The following is an 18,733-nucleotide window of genomic DNA, read 5'->3' on the forward strand; positions in this document are numbered from 1 at the left end:
TTTCCAAATGAAACTATAGAACATTTCAGAATCCCCAGATAGTTCCATCATGCACTTTCCCTGTCAGTCACTGCTCCCCTGTCCCAACCAAGGTGACCGTCCTTCTGACATCTGTCACAAGTGTGTCTCTTCCTGAAGTTTAATGTCATATAAGTTAAAGTAAACATTTTGTTGTTGTTTCTAGTTTCTTTTTTGTTTCTTGCCTGGTTTTGAGGCCCTCATTCTTTCCTGTTCATTCAGGTTATTTTCATTTCCTTTAATTCTGAAAAATTTCCTCTTAAATTTCTTGCAGAGAGTGTATGAAAGTAATCATTTCTCCTGATTTGTTTTTATCAAGAGTATGTTTTTACTTTGTCTTTATTTTTGAAAGCTGGGAAAGGAAAAGAGTTTAACCGGTTTAGGGAAACTGCAGATTTGTAGAGAGTGGTTTTATAGGTTCAGGAGTCAGAACAGAAGTTTTCAAAACTGCCGAGGAGAAGAGTGCCTGAGTCTGTGCTGGGGGATGAGCTGTGCCCATCGGAGTGGAAAGGAGATTAGAGGACCATCGCAGGAAGAGTCCTTTGCCTGCACAGACAGCAACATCTGTCTTCTGGGAAATGAGATCAGTAGCTGGGGAGTCAGAGCCGGGTCCTGCTCCTCTTTGTCACTGTGGTCATCTGTGCACACACACTCCTGGGGACAATTGAGTGTTCCTCTTTGTGGCAGCCTCAGGACCCTTGGGAAAGGTTGCTAAGCACCAAATGAAGGCATACTTGCAAAGTAAAGTTCTGATCAATTCTTCATTCCAACAGGATTCAATCATGTACCAAGGTGTAGAAAGACAGAAATGAGTCCAGAGGCTTCTATTTTGTTCCTAGCAGGCATGTGCCACACAACATCTCACTGAGTCTAGATGTGTGGTAAAACAGGAAAACACAGATTATATTCTGTGACCTACACAGAAATTCTACAATCAGGCTGAGCTAATGGCTTTTACTTTCCCCATCACCTGAGCTAAAGCTGACCAATATAATATTACACATACTGCCACATAGATAGATGTATTAAATTAGAACTGATGGCATAAATACGACCATTTAGTAGTCCATTTAGAAATACATTAAGAGGAAATTGAAACAAAATAATCTATGAATAAAAAGAAATGTGCCTCATCTATGGAAAAAATGTACATATAGGAGTAAAATCCCTCAAAATTCCATGGCTAAAAACACTGAGCTTTTATTTTCATGTTCGTGGGTGTTCATGTTAACAATCTTCTGGCTGATCAAGGTGGTCAGCAGGGTGGTTCTACTGTGGGACACTGAGCTTCTCTCTAGCCTTTGGATTGTGTTTGATGAGGAGCCAAGATAGTGCCCACTCAAGGCAGAGCATCTGTAGGGCAAAGTAGCAGGACTGAACAACATCCCCAAACCAGGCTAAGCAGGCAAATGTAAGTCCAATCATGTCTAAGAAAGGTGCATATAATTTTAATTTATTCTTTTACCTTATTAATTTACAGTCTCTAAAAATATTTACTGCATTTAATTTTCAAGGTAATTGTGTATGGAAAAATAATTAGGTTTTTCATAATTTTTATTTTACTAATTTAATTACTTCTCCAATGTAATTTTGCTTTAAATAGAAATAAAGCTGGGTGTGTTTTCAACATAAGGCTTTCCTCAATGGGAAAAGAAATATCTTTAGCTAAAGGTAAATGTCCTTGAACACGTAGCTCCTTAAAACTTCTGTAGATTACCTGTGAAGTTGTTAAAATGAAGATGGTCATTCAGTTTGTCTAAGATGCATTTGCTACTTTGCATGTGTAACATGCTCACAATCATGTTGATGATGCAGCTGGCATCGGGACAAATGTTGAGCAGCAAAGTTTTCATATCAAGGAAAAAATATACTTTAGCACCTTAGGTTTTCTTGTTAGTCAAGAAAGGTTTTTCATATGTTTGTTAATGGTTGGTATAGATTCTAGGCTATTTTCTTATCTTTCAGTTTACTCTGTGACTTAAGAAAAGTTTCTTTCAATGATCCCATAGTTGCTACTAATGTGTGGAAGCACATTCAAGCATATTCTGAGGCCATCACATACCTGAAAAGTTCTGAGATTTGGGCAAATATTGACTTAGTGTGGCTATAACAATTCAATCCCAACACCACCACCATTTCTGGAAGCACATTTCCCAAAACTGCTTTCTTTTCTGTGGTTTCTTATAGAGTTACTCAATCAGGTGCCCACCTATCATATTTGAATGTCAGAAGAGGATGATTCAATATTCATAGACACCTGCAGGCAGACACTTGGACACACTGAGGAGTGGAGGATCCCCTGGTGAGGAGCTGCATCAGCTGAGAACATCAGCACCCCCACCTTTGAGCCTCCAAGACCGGTCTGAGGACCACATGGCCAGGCAGCTCATGACATCAGTGGCAGAGAGACTCTGGCTACTGTCAGACCACCAGAGAGTCCCCTGTTTCTAGCATCAGCTTCCCTGACGACCCTACACCCAGGCTTGTACTTCCAATTCTAATTTCCTGTATTAAAGCAATTTTTGCTTCAAATCTGTAGAGTGGCTTGTATTTTGCTGTATGAACCCTGACTGATGCCATAAAAAAGGCTCCTCACGTATCATAATTATTGTCCTTCATTAACTCAGGAGAGGCTTTGTCATGTCTGCACTGCTGAGGCTGAGGAGGAAGAGTTAGAACACAGAGGAGCCTCCCTGGCCCTGTCCACCAAAACCTTCACAGCTTGGCTGTCTCTAAGAAAAGCTCTGGGCAGATGGAGGCACCGGGAGGTGCAGCTCCAGGAGGAGCAGCTGGGGCAGCCCCGCCTCCCACATCTGCTTCCCTGGGGGGTTTTGTTCGGCCTTGTAACACTGTGTGAGGGTTATTTTTATACTGACGACAGAAATATGTTCCAGCATCATCAGTCTCCAGGCCTCTAATGGTGAGAGAATAATCCGTCCCAGACCCACTGCCACTGAACCTCGATGAGACCCCAGAGTACAAGTTGGATGCTACATAGATGAGGGCCTTAGGTGGTTTCCCTGGTTTCTGCTGGTACCAGGATAAACGATTGCTAATGTCCTGACTGGCCCGGCAAGAGATGGTGACTGTGTCTCCTGGAGATGCAGACACGGAGGATGGAGACTGGGTCACCTGAATGTCGCATCTGGTACCTGAGATTGGAAACATAAAACAAACAATCATCTAATTAATATATTATAAGACGACCTCCCTGAGGCAGTACTGAGCACACTGGCTGAGAACATTCCTGGTGTTCTCTCTCCTTACCTGGGAGGCAGAGCAGCAGGAGCCCCAGGAGCTGAGTGGGGACCCTCATGTCCATGCTGTGCCCTGACGGGGACTGACTCCTGCACAGGGTGTGACCAGCCTGTTGATAAGTCTGCAGGGCAGGGGCTGTGCTGTGGGAATATGCAAATCAGCAGGGGCTGGGCAGGCTGGGCACAGCTGCAGGGCTGGCTCATCTCAGTGACTCAGGAGAGGCCCAGTGTCCCCAGTGTCCTAGGTCAGACCAGGGCAGCACAGATTCACCTGCAGACAATGTCTTTTTCCCTGAAGGACATTTTGTTGAAAAGGAAATTTGGGGGCACCATTTTTAAAATTTGAATTGGGTGTAGAGACTATATGGAGTGATGTATTTCAAAGTTGTATTGAGCGTATGTAGCACAATATTCTTATTTATAAAGAATGTATAATAAAGGCTTAGAGGGTGGGACTTTCTGGTATTCAACATGCTGTCAATTGTTTCCAGATGTGACTCTTGGGACACCACCACTGCATCTCCTGCTGACCTCCCCAGGCCCAGCTCAGCCTTCTGGTCCACAGCCCCTTCTTCTAAGTACATGGTCTCTTCTGAGTGACCATCCTCCCCAATGGGAGAACAAATGAGACCACTCATCCCCAGGTGTATATGGAGGACAAATTCCATTTTTCGAAGGTCACTGATGTCCTCCTCGCTTCACTAGGAATGTGTGATATGACTTATGGTTCATTTAGGCAGGAAACTCACAAACTCTTGTGTCACTAAATCCTTAGAGCCCTGTGTGATTTGCCACTCTCCGTGACCTTGCAGTGGCACCTTTAGTGCCAGGCACGTGTCCCTACAGCTCTGTGATTCTTCCTGAGACAGACATCAGAGCTTCCATCTGGGTTCATATCTCACCCCCGACCCCACCAGCATTAACACCCCAACATATGAGCCACTGATCTGTGCGCTGTGCCTACGGCTGCTCTCCACCACTCGCTTCCTGTTCTGATTTACTTCCTCTCCCCAAGGGCTTCATATTCTTCTTATTCAGAGGGCAAATATTAAAGCATACTATCTTGTATTTATCAAAATTCTGTTGAACGTGGCATACTACACTCACTAATTCATTCAGACTTGGTTCTTGTTTGTATATTTTGAAACGTGGCATTGGAATTCAGAAAACAACATTTTTTTACTTCAACTCATTTTGACTGAGAGTGTTCAAAGACTTCTGAGACTAGACTTGATTATTAAATAGATTTGAAAAAGTCTATCTCTTAGTGAAAACACCAAGACTGTGAAATGTTATTCTTGTCTACTCCTCTGAGAACCTGTGCCTAGTTGGCTACTCCCCTTTAGAACCTAAAGCCCTGCGCCTGCTCTGGTTCTGGAGGGAGACGTGTGCCCAATAAGGGTAAGACACAAGTGGTGAAGGGGTAAAGACAGATGTTATCATCACCAAATATTATCTGGCTGCATATAGAATAGTGAGTATTAAGCCAAGGCAATATCAAAAAATGTGCCACTGTTTTGTTGTCATGAATCAGCCTCAATTGGTTGACTGTTAACCTAAATTAATGTAATTGACAAATGCATGCAAAGGAGAGAGGATTACAATGAGCTTCAGGTCAGAGAATCCAGTCAGGTTTCCCTTCCTCCTGTCTGGTTGTTCAGAGGACACTTGGACCCCTCTAATCTGCTGCAGTTTCTGCTATGCTCAGGCTGCCACAGTCGATGTGGCCCCATGTATGGTGCCTGAGCTGTAGCCAGGAACTCATGGTCCAGCTGCAACTTGTTCCCCTGAGGTCTCCAACATCTTCCTCTTACACAGATTCAGAGAATACATTCTGTCTGCTCCCTAGTGAAGGAAAAAACATGGGCAGCTGGGGCAATCCAAGAAGGGAGGATTTTGTTTGGGGCTGCACCACTGTGAGAAGAAACTTTGTAGTTTGCATGAGGTCATAAACTCCTAAATCCTCAAGCTCCATCCACCTGCTGATTTTGATTGTGAATCTGTCCCTGACTTGGTGCCACGGAACCTGTCTAAGGCCCCAGAATCCCAGGTGGTAAAGTTATAAATCATGCACCTTGGTGGTTGCCCCGGCTTCTGCAGGTACCAATGCCAATAGGTGTTTCCATCGCTATGCACGAGGCTCTGACCAGCGCTGCAGGAGATGGAGGCAGCTCACCAGGGGTGACCGGCAGGGACAGTGGGGTCTGGGGCATCACAGCATCCCCACTGAAATAATGAGAGAGAAGTGTAAGGTTGTGCATAAACTTTATTGGACATATTCATTTCACTATAATTTTTTTCAGGCTAAATCAATTTTTGCTAATTTTGATTTAGACTGCAAAAAACAAATATCCAGTTTACAAAATGAACATATTTACAAGGCCCAAAGGAGCCTCTAGTAGTCACCTTCGCTATCCTCCATCCCCTCTTCCTGTGTCAGAGTGTTCAGCAGAGCACAAGTCCTTCTCGTTTTAGAGTCTTCCTCACTCTCTCAGATCTAAATCTCACAGGCCCCATCCTGGAGGACAGGACACGCGCATCTAACAACGCGCAGGGAATACACATGGGAGGCAAAGGGCCCTCTTCCTTCTCCATGCCCTGTCTGGATAGGCCAGGGCTGCCAGTCTGGACTTCATGTCTCCTCTGCAGCGTCTCCTTGCTAGAGTCTGCCAACAGAGGGCAGTAGAGGGAGAGGGGGACAAGAGCAGGAGAAGCCTCTTTGCTCCCTGCTGGTGTCTGTAATCACTCCCCTCCCAGGAAAGCTCTTCACCTTGGCAGCTGCACTTGGTTTCAGAGGCAGAGGTTTGGGTTTCCAGGTGAGAGTGCACTGTCTCCTCAGAGATACCAGCATCCACTTGGGGAGGCCGAGGGCTTTTCCTCAGGGTTCAGAATCCCGTATCCCTGGGGGCCACCTCAAAGCTGCTAAAGTTGGACAGCGCCCATCTGACTGCACCCTGACTCACTCATATTTAAACACATTCTTACAACTTTTACAGGTTATTTGTCCAGAGAAAAGCAGCCCAGGTGAGCTTCTCTGTCCCCTGAAGCCTGCAGGCCTTGGGAGCCCTGTCCTGAGGGCCCTGCGGACTGCTAAGCCCTGCTGCCTGAGAACACTGCCTCCCCCACCCCTGTGCTGCCTGCCCTCACCCCACCCCTCACCAGGACCCAGGCCTGCTGCCCACAGGCCATCTGGTCAACCTGTTTCCTGAGACACGTCTCAGCAATGTACCCTGACTATAGACAATTCTGCTGCCCCTCAACATTTGTGCCCTGGGGCCTCATTTGCCTTATCCTAATTCCAGTCCTGACAGAAAGAATAGAGGACAGGAGATGGCTTAGGATTCTGTATGGGGGGAGGATGTCCTTGAGTATGAAGGCAAAATAAATATGTTTTTAGAGAAGCAAAAGTTAAGAGAATTCATTGTCCTTCTGCCTGCACTGCCAGAGCAATCAGTGATCTTCAGGTGGAGAGGAATGATTCCAGAAAGAAACCCGGAAATCCACATAACCATTAATAGGCTAAACATACCAATGAAAAAAACCTTATTAAATCTAGATTTTAAAAAAATACTTGTTTTCTTAAATACATAAGAACAGATAGTTTTAAAGTTGTAGGATGGATAAAAGAGAATGAAAAGAAAGGTGTTCACATCTTTGCAATTGTGAATTGTGCTGCTATAAACATTCGACTGCAGGTGTTTTCTTTAAATAAAATTTTTTTATTTCTGTTGAATAAATGCCCAGTAGTGAGAATTTTTTTTATTTAAAAGAATAGATGAAAATAAAATTTATGTTAAGAGTTAAAGCAAACAAAAAACCCCCAGAAATCTGTTCAACTAAGCATGCCAGTAAGAGAGTGAAATCAGAAGTAAAAAATGTAAAATTTCTCTTTATGTGTGTCTCTGTCTCTCTATATATGATATACATTTATTTATATATCTGTTGTATATATGTATGTTTTAGATGGATTGACATATTTGTGATGTATCATACACATATATATGTACAAATACAATGATATATTTTATGCACATATATGATTAATGCATATGTATCAATCTAACTAATACAGCAAATCTATTGGAAACATGGTCAGAGTTACACAGACATTTCACTAGACACAATACTAAAATGTCCCATAAACACATGACAAGATGTTTAGCTTCATTAATTATGATAATGTAAATTATAATCACAGTGAGATACGGATAGAAAGATGTAAATTAAAATGTCTTACAATACCAAGTACTGGTGAAGATATAGAACAACAAGAATCTCATACATTGCTGGTGGGAGGGTACCTTTGTGTACCCTCTTTGGAAATCAGTGAAATTATTCACTGAAGATGACTATGCTGGCAACAATGTACTTTATTGAACTTCTAACGTGTATAGATGTTATATATATAACTATATATAACTATAAGAAGCACAACATGAGGAAAGAGGGAATAGAGCTCTATAGGACTGACATTTCTATATTTCACTGGAACAAAGATAGCACAGATCTAAATTCTATTCTGACATGTTAATATCAATATGGTAAAAGAAAAAAAGGCAGATTTCTTTCAAAGGGGGAGAGAGAGTCACAGATGGTTTTCTGACAGTAATGATCAAATAGTAAATGACAAGTATATGTAGGCTGCCACAAATTTAATTTTATACTCATCAACTAATTTCCTAAAATCATGTAAATGAATTTTCAGATTTAAAAGACATTTGCACTACAATGTTTATAGCAGAACAATTCACAATTGTAAAGATGTGGAAACAACCCAAACACCCATCAATACATGAGGGGATTAATGAAATCATGTATAGGTTACCATGGAGTTCTACTCAGCCACAAAAAGCAATTATTATCCAGCACCTCTTGTATTATCCTGGAAAGAGCTGGAGCCCATTCTATTAGGTGAAGTATCACAAGAATGGAAAAACAAGCACCACATGTACTCACCATCAAATTGGTATTATTGACTTAACTGATCTACACTTAAATGCACATATAGTAGTAACATTCATCGGGTGTCAGGCAGGTGGTGGGGAAGGAGAGGGTCAGTATATTCACACCTCATGGGTGCGGTGTGCACCATCAGGGGGATGGCCATGCTTGAAGCTCTGACTCGGGTGGGGCAAATCCAATATATGTAACATAAACATTTGCACCCCTGAAATATTCTGAAATAAAAATATTAAATAAAATAAACATGAAAAGTAACAAAAAGTGACTTTATCAGCAGGTGCCTCATGGAAATTTTCAGATATGTGACTTAAGCAGAAGGACATTTGTTACTACTGATAGAAAGCTCAACATTTCTTTGGTTTTAACCAGAAGACAGCTTTCTTGTCATTTTTTTCTACATCATGCTGGCTGAGGAATGGACATCGGGAAGCAGTGACAGTGGAAAGGGGAGGAAAGCTGTATGCTGAGGGTGGCAGTGCCCTGCCCACCTGAGTGTCCTCATGGAGCAGAGCCCCTCCCACCCCAAAGCCACCTCCCTACATCTGGACTGTTAAGCCAGAGACAGAGAAACCTTATCACATTTAGCCCATCATATTTCAAAGTTTCTTTGTAGCAGCCAATTCTGTTTTCCTCTGATTCATCTTGTATGCCCTGTCAGCTTTGGGAGACCATTTATTTTTCAACCACTTTGTATTGAGATTATAGCCCTATAGAATATCAACATCATGAAGGATTATTTTATACATCCAACCACTTGGAAGGGGTTTAGGCCTTATTCCCTGACTCACATCAAAGCAGAAACTCAAGGTCACTAGGTGTTGGCAATCACATAAGGGCTAAAGAAATTTACAGCATTGCTTAAATCTACTCTTTCTATGTACACTCTGTTTTCTCCTTCTGCATTCCATGATACATTTTAAGTTCAAAGATGCATTTGTTGGACCTTTAAATAACACGATAAGTGTCTTACACCCCATAATTTGAGGACTCCAGTCTGCTTGATTTATATCTGAATTTTTCCCTACAACTTTAATATCTAAAGGAAACCACACTTTGGAATTTTAATTGCACTTGCCATGGAGTCCATTATCTTGGAATAGATGATAATCTCATTCTTACTTTACACACTGAGCCTTCAGAAAATCTTGTTGTTATGTTGTTTCAATCATTATTTTAGTCTATCACATCTTGTCATGACAAGTTACTGACATGACTCAGTATTAAGTCTGATAAAATTTTAGAGCAATATTTTAAATGAAATATAATGAAGACGTAAATTTTCTGTGCACTTACAATAAAAGCATAGAATTCAGATTCATTTTTTAGGTCAGGATGATTTCAAGTGAAAGTAACATATTTTTATGTTGTTTGAAACTTTTTGTTATAACAACATAATACCCAATTTGTCATCTCTAAAATAGTATTTAGTTTAAATACTTTTAAAATTCTTAGAATTTAGATAAAAAGAAAAATCTCATGTAATTCTGTATTTTCCCTATGGTATATAAAGTACACTTTAGAGTCTCCATCTTTCAGTTTATGCTGGTTTATTTTGAAGACTTACTTTGGAATTGCAAGAATCCCTCCTTATGCTGCTAAAGGTAATTAAGGCAAATCAAAGTCTTTGGCAGAATGATCTTATATCTACTAATAATTTACAAAGTCTATTTGAATAGTCAAATATCAAACATTTTTACTAATTATTCTTAGCCATACTTGCCCTGAGGACAGCTTGTGTAGATACTTTCTCAAACATGATAGTGGAAAGGACAGTTTCCTGTGCATGGTGGAGGAGTAGCAGGGGGAAAATGGGAAAATACAAATTTCCCAATGTTATCAAGATTTATCTTGTTAAAAAAAACTCAACTGGTAATTTCCACTATGTATTCAACCTGTGTGGCCACTAATCTGCATCCATTGTCTGGTTGTCAAATACAGGCAAGACAGGCTGAGGATGAGCTTTGATTTGCTCTCTCTTTCATCATAGCTGGTTGCTCACAGGGCACTTGGACCATCCGAATTCTCCTGCTGCTCAGGCCGTGCCTAGGCTGCGCAGCTGATGGGCCTTAACATGAGGGACCTGAGGAGCAGCTGAGGCTCTCAAGGGCCAGAGTCCTCAGCTGCAAACTCTCCCTGATTCTCCACCAGCCTCCTCTTCTGCAGACTCAGAGGACCTGCTGAGATGCTCCCCAGAGAAGCAGCCCTTGTGGGCAGCTGGGCCTCAACAGCAGGGAGGTTTGTGTTCAGGGCTGCACCACTGTGGGAGGAGTTTGTAGATCTTGCATGCAATAATAAACTCCAACATCCTCAGCCTCCACTCTGCTGATTTTCAACGTAAAATCTGTCCCTGACCCGCTGCCACTGAACCTGTCTGGGACCCCAGAGAACAGGGTGGAAACCAAATAGATCAGGAGCTGTGGAGACTGGCCTGGCTTCTGCAGGTACCAATGCAAATAGGTCTTTCCATTGCTATGCAGGAGGCTCTGGCTAGACCTGCAGGAGATGGAGGCCGGCTCTCCAGGGGTGACCGGCAGGGATAGTGGAGTCTGGGTCATCACAATCTCCCCATTGGATCCTGCAAGAATGAGAGAGAAGTAGTACAATGTTATATATATCATTATGAGCAATTTTCAGGATTTTTCTCATACTATTTATTTAAAGTTATTTTTGTTTACAAATTGTGATTCAGATGATACAAATAAATTTTCTAAAATGAGCACATTACTTACTAGGCACAAGGAACTTTGTTTTATAAAATCTTAATCATGGCCCTCATCATTATAGTATTTAGAGGGTTCCTCATTAGTCAAAGGTCAAAATATAAATTTCCTCCTTCCCAGGAACAAAGACCATATGTCCCTAACACATGGTTACAATAAACATGGGAAGTTGTATCCCCTCCCCCCAGAGCTCACCCACTCCCTGTCCTCCTTTCTCATCTCTCTGTCCTTACCAGGGACCCAGAGCACCAGCAGCCCCAGGAGCTGAGCAGGGAGCCTCATTTTGGGAAGTTGGACTGAGGAGTCCTGGTCAGTCCAGGCCAGGTTAGGCATGAGCTTTATCTCAGACTCACAAGGGAAGGCCCTCCCTAGGGGACAGTATGCAAATGCCTTGGTGGTGCAGTGGAGTGGAAGGGAACAACAGGTTGCTTCCAGTCTCTCTTGTGAGCAAAGTGACATATATGTCCCCTGTGTTTGGAGCAAAACTAACAGACAAAAATTCCATACTATCTAAGTAGAGGAAGGGATTTTAATGTTTGTTTCTTTTCTGTTTTTGGAAGCTTTTGTTCCATCTGAATGATTCAAGTTACTGTCTGTCATAACATGCCATGATTATGAAGGATTTCGTCTGAATTAATTTTAGGGCATATCGGCTAGTCTTGACATCCCTTTTCTTTCTTTTCTGAAGGATAATATTGCTTAACATAAAATTCCTTTCTGGCATTTTTTTTCTGTGAGCACTTTAAATAACTTTCAAGTTAATATTAATCCTATACTATTAACTAATTTATAATTCATCTTTCAATTTCACTTACGTTTACACCAATTTCTTTTTATGTGTTTTTGGGTAAAATTACAGGATTCCATACTGCACTTAGTTTTCATGCTTCATTCATTTTCTCTAGTCTGTGACAGTTCTTAATTTTTGTTTGTTTTTCAATATTCTGAAACTTTTGAGTTATACGGGACAGTTATTTTGACAAATGACCCTCTAATCAGGTTTAGTTGATGTTTTTCACTGATTAGATTCAGATTTTTCATTTTTGTCAAGAATATTATGGAAGGGATGTGTCCTCAATGCATGATATCAGAAGTTATAGCATGTAATATCAACATGTCATTTCTGGTGATGATTAATGAATATGACTAATGAAACCTTTTTATAAGAAACCCTTAGTCAAAGGTGAGTGTGGTATTTTGATCACTCTTACTATGTGGTTATATGCTAACTTAGTCAGGAATAAGCTATCCCTATCTGCCATGGTTTGAATGATTGTGTCCTTCTGAAATTCATGTTGAGCCTTAAACCCCAAGGTGATGGTAATAGATGTAGTGCCCTCCGGGTAGATTGAATCAGGAGGGCTCTACCCCCAGGTATGAGATTAATGCTCTCATGAACAAGGCTCCAGAGAACTGCCTGGTCCTCCCACCTCTACTGCAACATGAGGACACAACGCTCACTTTGTCTTCTTTTGACCTCCCCCCTTCCAATATGTGGGGGCACAGAAACAAAATTTCATTTTGAATCACAGAGAGCCAAGTTCATTAGACACTGCATCTGATGGTGTCTTGATCTTTCACCTCCAAGATCCAGAACTCTGGACCTGTGAGAAATAAATGTTCATTGTTGATAAGTTTTCCAGTCTGTGGTATTTAGTTATGGCAGCACAAATGAACTGAAGCACTGTCTGACTCTGACATTTTTCCCCCAATAGTTATTTCTACGTATAACCTGTTGCCAAATAGAGAACACTGAAGAAATAAATTATGGCCATTGAAATGAGTGTGTCTACCATGACCATTTACAATTCAAATGTTGATGTCCTGGAGAAAGGAAAAGAGGACTGGGATTTATTAAGCATGGTCATGTCCACCATTGCATAGCTGTTGTGAAGTCAACTGTTTGTACAAATGAATGCCATTATCTACCACTCAGAATGTTTCAGTAATCAAATAGAGGTATACAGAATTGTATACCTCTGACTTGTATACCTCACTGACTACTTCTGACTTGGAGGTTGAGATACTATTGGTGCCATGCTGAGATCCACACAGTTGGGACATGGTTTCCTAGAATGAGAAATTCTGGTGCCTCAGCTGAAGAATAGGTGACTACATTGACCTGGTATTTATTTCTTAAAATATGATTTTCCAAGTTTTCCTTTTATGACTTAAGTTGTCAATAGGATTGTGTTTTGATTGCTATGAAATGTAAAACATTAGAGAGGGTAGTGGGTAGAGAGGGTATATCAGAGAAGTCCCAGGCAGACATGACTGGATAGAGTTAGTCTGAGTTGGGCTTTTGGGGAAAAAAAATTGTACAACAAAAATATTTGAAGAAGTCATAGGTATCAAAAAAAGTAAATGAGAGCAACTTGGAAAATCTTTCTTGAGAAAAGATGGGGCACACATGTAACCAATGCCATTGTTTTTCATTGTCCTCTTACTCATTGACAGACTATGTCTGCAGTTCCTGAATATCTGGGAAGATATATCAGCTAAATCCTGTCTCTGGGGCCAGGAGGTGGCTGTGAATATGAGCAAATGTGGGTCTGACTTACACGTCTATGAGTCCATGGCCACTGGCCTGGGGAGGACCTGAAGGTGGTGACCTTTCTCCCACCTTGATGAGGACACTTTGATCCCTGTCCTCCAGATGCCCTTCAACAACCAGACCACACTCTGGTGACCTGGTCCTCACACCCTTTTATACTAGACAGACCCTCCCACTCACATTTCTTTCTAACTTGTATTTTCCTTTAGATTCATTTCCCCATAAGTACACTCTGCTCTGTGGACACTATGTGATAGAGGAAATGTTTTTCAGCTAAATATCCTAGGAGTTTCCATGAGTGTTATTTGCTGTATGTCCACAAGGTATGCTAGATGAATGGGATGAAGGAAGAGGTGTAAAATCATTTCTGGAAGAAAACTGTGAGCTACGAAATGAGATGAGGAAGGGGTGACAATCATCATCATCACCATCATCATGATCATCATTGTCAAGCCAGAATCCGTCTGCTGTCCTGGGAACTGGTATCAGCAACACACCAGATCCTGCTGGTGTCAATGTTGTGCATGTGCCCCCTCTTGTGGCCAATTGTGGGAGAACCTTGAGGGTTTTCCCTGTGACCTGACATCGCCATTTCTGGGGTGTTGTGTAGGTTCTTTCTTGCATATTTTCATCCATGTTTTCTTGTGGTGCATAACACAAATAATAAGAAATGAAGACCAATAAACTTAAGCTCCAGAGGACAAATAGGCCTCTGTACGTGACTCCTATTTCTCCTGTCATTTTGTGTGTTTTGTTTTGTTTTGAGACAGAGTCTCAATCTGTTGCCCGGGGTAGAGTGCTGTGAAGTCAGCGTAGCTCACACAACCTCCAACTTCTGGGCTCAAGCAATCCTTCTGCCTCAGCTTCCCAAGTAGCTGGGACTACAGGCATGCGCCACCATGTCTGGCTATTTTTTTCTATTTTTTTAGTTGGCCAATTAATTTCTTTCTATTTTTAGTAGAGACGTGGTCTTGCTCTTGATCAGGCTGGTTTTGAACTCCTGACCTTGAGTGATCCTCCCTCCTCTGCCTGCCAGAGTGCTAGAATTACAGGCGTGAACGACTGCACCCGGCCACTCCTATCATTTTGTTCCTACTGATATTTTCCAAATTTCAGATTGGCGGAGATTCTAACTTGGCCAAGCCTGGGGGACTCTACTGGGGAAGAGAAGCCACCTGCGCTTCAGCAGGTGGGTGGAGCTGCCCTAATAGATTAGACACAATCTGAGTCTTAAGCCTCACACTGGATTTTCCTTGGGACATTTGATGAGGTCTGGGATGGGAAAGGTGACGAAATGGATGAGCCAACACGACCAGTGAAACCTCCCACATTCTCATGGGTTTCCTTTTCATAATTCTGCCCTGACTGTCCTCTAGCTTTGTCTGAGACATGACTCTTGGCACCCCACATTGCAGCTCCTGCTGACCTTCCAGCCCCAGCTCAGCCTTCTGGTCAACATTCCCCTCCTCCTGACTACATGGTTTCTTCTGAATGACCCTTTTCCCAACAGACAACCAAACGAGACCACTCATTCCTAAGCATATAATGAGGCTAGATTTGAACATTGGAAACCTACCTACATATCCTCTACTGAGTTCACTAAGAATGAGTGATATGACCTAAGGATCATTTGGAAAGGAACTTCACTGACCCTTGAATCCCTAAAGCACTAGAATCCTGCCTGATGTTCCATTTCCCTGGGAACTTGCAGTAGCATCAGGGCAGATAATTGACCTCCAGGCCGGGGTTCCTTCAACTTTGTGATTCCTTCCAGAGAACACATCTGAGCTTGTATCTGGGCTCATATCTCAAGCTCAACCCCACCAGCATCAACATTCCAATATATGAGCCACCATGCTGGGCGCTGTGCCAAGAGCTGACATCTACCATGTGAATCACGTTCTGATTTACCTACTCTGCCCAAAGTCTCAAGATTCTTCTCTTTCAGAGGGAAATAATTGGCTTACACAGTGATATGGTTTGGATACTTGGCCCCTTCAAATCACATGTTGAAATTTGATCCCCAGTGTTTGAGGTGGGGCCCAGTTGGAGGTGTTTGGGTCATCAGGGAAGATCCCTCTTGAAAGGCTTGGAGCTCAACATGGGATGAGTGACTTCTCACTTATTGGTTCACATGAGAGCTGGTTGTTTAAAACAGGCTGGCACCACCTCCTCCCTCTCTTGCTCTGTTTTTCAGCGCAAGAGGTGCCTGTTGCCCCTTCACCTTCTACCTGGATTGCAAGCTGCCATCAGCCCTCCCCAGAAGTACATACTGGTGCCACATTCCTTATACAGTCAGCACATCCATGAGCCAAATAAATCTCCATAATGTTTATATCACCAAGCCTCATATATATTCTTTATGGCAACACAAAATAGACTACAACGCACTACCCTGTATTTATACAAATTCAGTTTAATATAGCATATTCTGCTCTGATTCATCAAACCCAAAAACAAACTCTGGGTTTGTTTTTAAAATGCAGCATTGGGATTACCATCATCATTTTTCACAGATATAGAAAAAGAATTTTATGCTTCATATAGAACCAGAGAAGACCCCACATAGCAAAAGCAATCCTAGGCAATAAAAACAAAATGGGAAGTATCAATTTACCAGACTTCAAACTATACTACAAGGCTATAGTCATTAAAACAGCTTTTTATTGGCACAAGAACAGGGACATTGACCAGTGGAACAGAACAGAGAACCCAGATATAAAACTGTCCACATACAGCCAACTAATCTTCAACAAAGCAGACAAAAACATACACTGGGGAAAAGAAACCTTATTCAATAAATGGTGCTGGGAAAACTGGATAGCCACATGTAGAAGACTGAAACAGGACCCACACCTTTCACCTCTCACATAAATCAACTCACGCTGGGTAACAGACTTGAACCTTAGGTGTGAAACTATTAGAATTCTAGAGGAAAACATTGGAAATACTCTTCTAGATATAAGCCTAGGCAAAGATTTTATGAAGAAGACCTCAAAGGCAATCACAGCATCAACAAAAATGAATAAATGGGACCTGATCAAATTAAAAAGCTTCTGCACAGCCAAAGAAACTGTCAAGAGAGCTAACAGACAACCTACACAGTGGGAGAAAATTTTTGCAAGCTACACATCCAATAAAGGGTTAGAACTCAGGAAAATTACCAAGGAAAAATCAAACAACCCTATCAAAAAGTGGGCAAAGGCCATGAACAGAAACTTTCCAAAAGAAGACAAAATAATGGCCAACAAACATATGAAAAAACACTCAACATCTCTAATCATCAGGGAAATGCAAATAAAAACCACAGTGAGATATCACTTATCTCCAGTGAAAATGGCCTTTATTAACAAGTCCCAAAACAATAAATGTGGAGAGGCAGGAACACTCCTACACTGCTGGTGGGACTGCAAACTAGTTCAACCTCTGTGGAAAGCAATATGGAGATACCTTATAGTGATACAAATAGATCTACCATTTGATCCAGCAATCCCATTACTGGGCATCTACCCAGTCACTTTATGAAAGAACAAAAGTCACTTTATGAAAAAGACACCTGCACTTGAATGTTTATAGCAGCACAGTTCACAATTGCAAAGACATGGACACAACCCAGTGCCCATCAATACATGAGTGCATGTACTGTGGTATACATATAATGTGGTATATGTATACCATGGAGTACTATTCAGCTATACAAAACAATGGTGATATAGCACCTCTTGTACATTCCTGGATAAAGCTGGAACCCATTGTATTAAGTGAAGTATCTCGAAAATGGAAAAATAAGCACCACATGTACTCACTAGCAGATTGGTATTAACTGAGCAACACATAAGTGGACATATAGAAAAAACATCTATCGGGTGTCGGGTAGGAGGGGATGGGTATATACATACATAATGAGTGTGATGCACACCAACTGGGGGATGGACAGGCTTGAAGCTTTGAGTCAAGGGGCGAGAGGGGCAAGGGAAATATATGTAACCTCAACATTTGTACTCCCATAATATGCTGGAAAAGAGAAAAAAAGAAAAATAAATAAAACGCAGCATTGGAATTCAGAAAAACAACTTTTTTTTTCTTTTTATGTGTTATGAGTATGATTGTTCCAAGACTTTTGGTTCTAATTATTCAACTTAACAAAGTCTATTTATTAACAAGGAAACCAAGAAGGTGACACTATTTTCTTGGCTACTCCCTCGCCAAACAGTCATATAAAATCCTGTTCCTGCTCTGATCTTGAAGAAGAATGTGTACTAAGAACAAATGCCAAGCAAAAGTGGCCGGGGGGGGGGGGGGAGGGGGCACAGACCGTATCTTAACATCACCAAACACTATCATGCTGAATATTGACTCGCAACTGCTAAGCCTAAACAATACCAAAAAATGTAACACCATTGAATTGTCATAAATTGGCCTCAATTGTGTGGCTGTTCTGCTGAGGAAATGTAACTGACAAGTGTATCTAAAGGGGAGAGGATTGAGCTTTAAAGTCAGAGGATCCAGTCAGCTCTCCCCTCCCCATCTCTGCTTGCTCAGAGGGCACTTGGGCCCACTCCGTCCTGCTGCAGGGTCTGCTGTTCTAAGGCTGTCACATCAGATGGGGTCTGACGCGTGGTGCCTGAGGTGCAGCCAAGGTGCAGGTCCAGCTGCAACCTAGTCTCCTGAGGTCTCCAACATATTCCACTTGTGAAGATTCAGAGAATATACTCTGTGTTCTCCCTAGTGAAGGAAAAAATTAGGGCAGCTGGGACTATTGATCAAAGGAGATTTGTGTTCCAGGCTGTGTCATTTTATTAGGAAACTACAGATCTTGCTGCCAGTAATAAACTCCAACATTTCAGCCTCCATACTTCTGATTTTGAGCATGAAATCTGTCCTGACCTGGTGCCACACAACCACTCTAGGAACCCAGGAAACTGAAAGGAAAACAAACAGATCAAGAGCCATAGAGACCAGCCTGGCTTCTGCAGGTCTCAATTCACACAGGTGTTTCCATCGCTATGCAGGAGGCTCTGACCAGCGCTGCAGGAGACGGAGGCGGCTCTCCAGGGGTGACGGGCAGGGACAGTGGGGTCTGGGTCATCACAGTATCCTCACTGGATCCTGAAATAATGAGAGAGAAGTGCAAGGTTATGTACAAAACTTAAAAGCAATTTACATAATTTTTATTTTATTATTTATTTCAGGCTAAATCATTTTTCATATGTGTGATTTTG

The 18,733-nt window shown here is 41.9% G+C and overlaps 1 gene segment (V, D, J or C); it reads right to left on the reverse strand.

Annotated features, from left to right (window-relative positions):
• Positions 1 to 11,254, reverse strand: part of LOC105856880 (immunoglobulin kappa variable 2-28-like) — a 339,993-nt gene extending 328,739 nt beyond the window's left edge. Inside the window, 2 exon segments of the V gene segment in view lie at positions 10,505 to 10,812; positions 11,191 to 11,254. Of these exon segments, the coding sequence occupies positions 10,505 to 10,812; positions 11,191 to 11,239 (357 nt within the window).
• Positions 11,255 to 18,733: the final 7,479 nt, after the last annotated feature.

The sequence above is a fragment of the Microcebus murinus genome, chromosome 3, assembly GCF_040939455.1.
Source record: "Microcebus murinus isolate Inina chromosome 3, M.murinus_Inina_mat1.0, whole genome shotgun sequence".
NCBI classification, from domain to species: Eukaryota; Metazoa; Chordata; class Mammalia; order Primates; family Cheirogaleidae; genus Microcebus; species Microcebus murinus.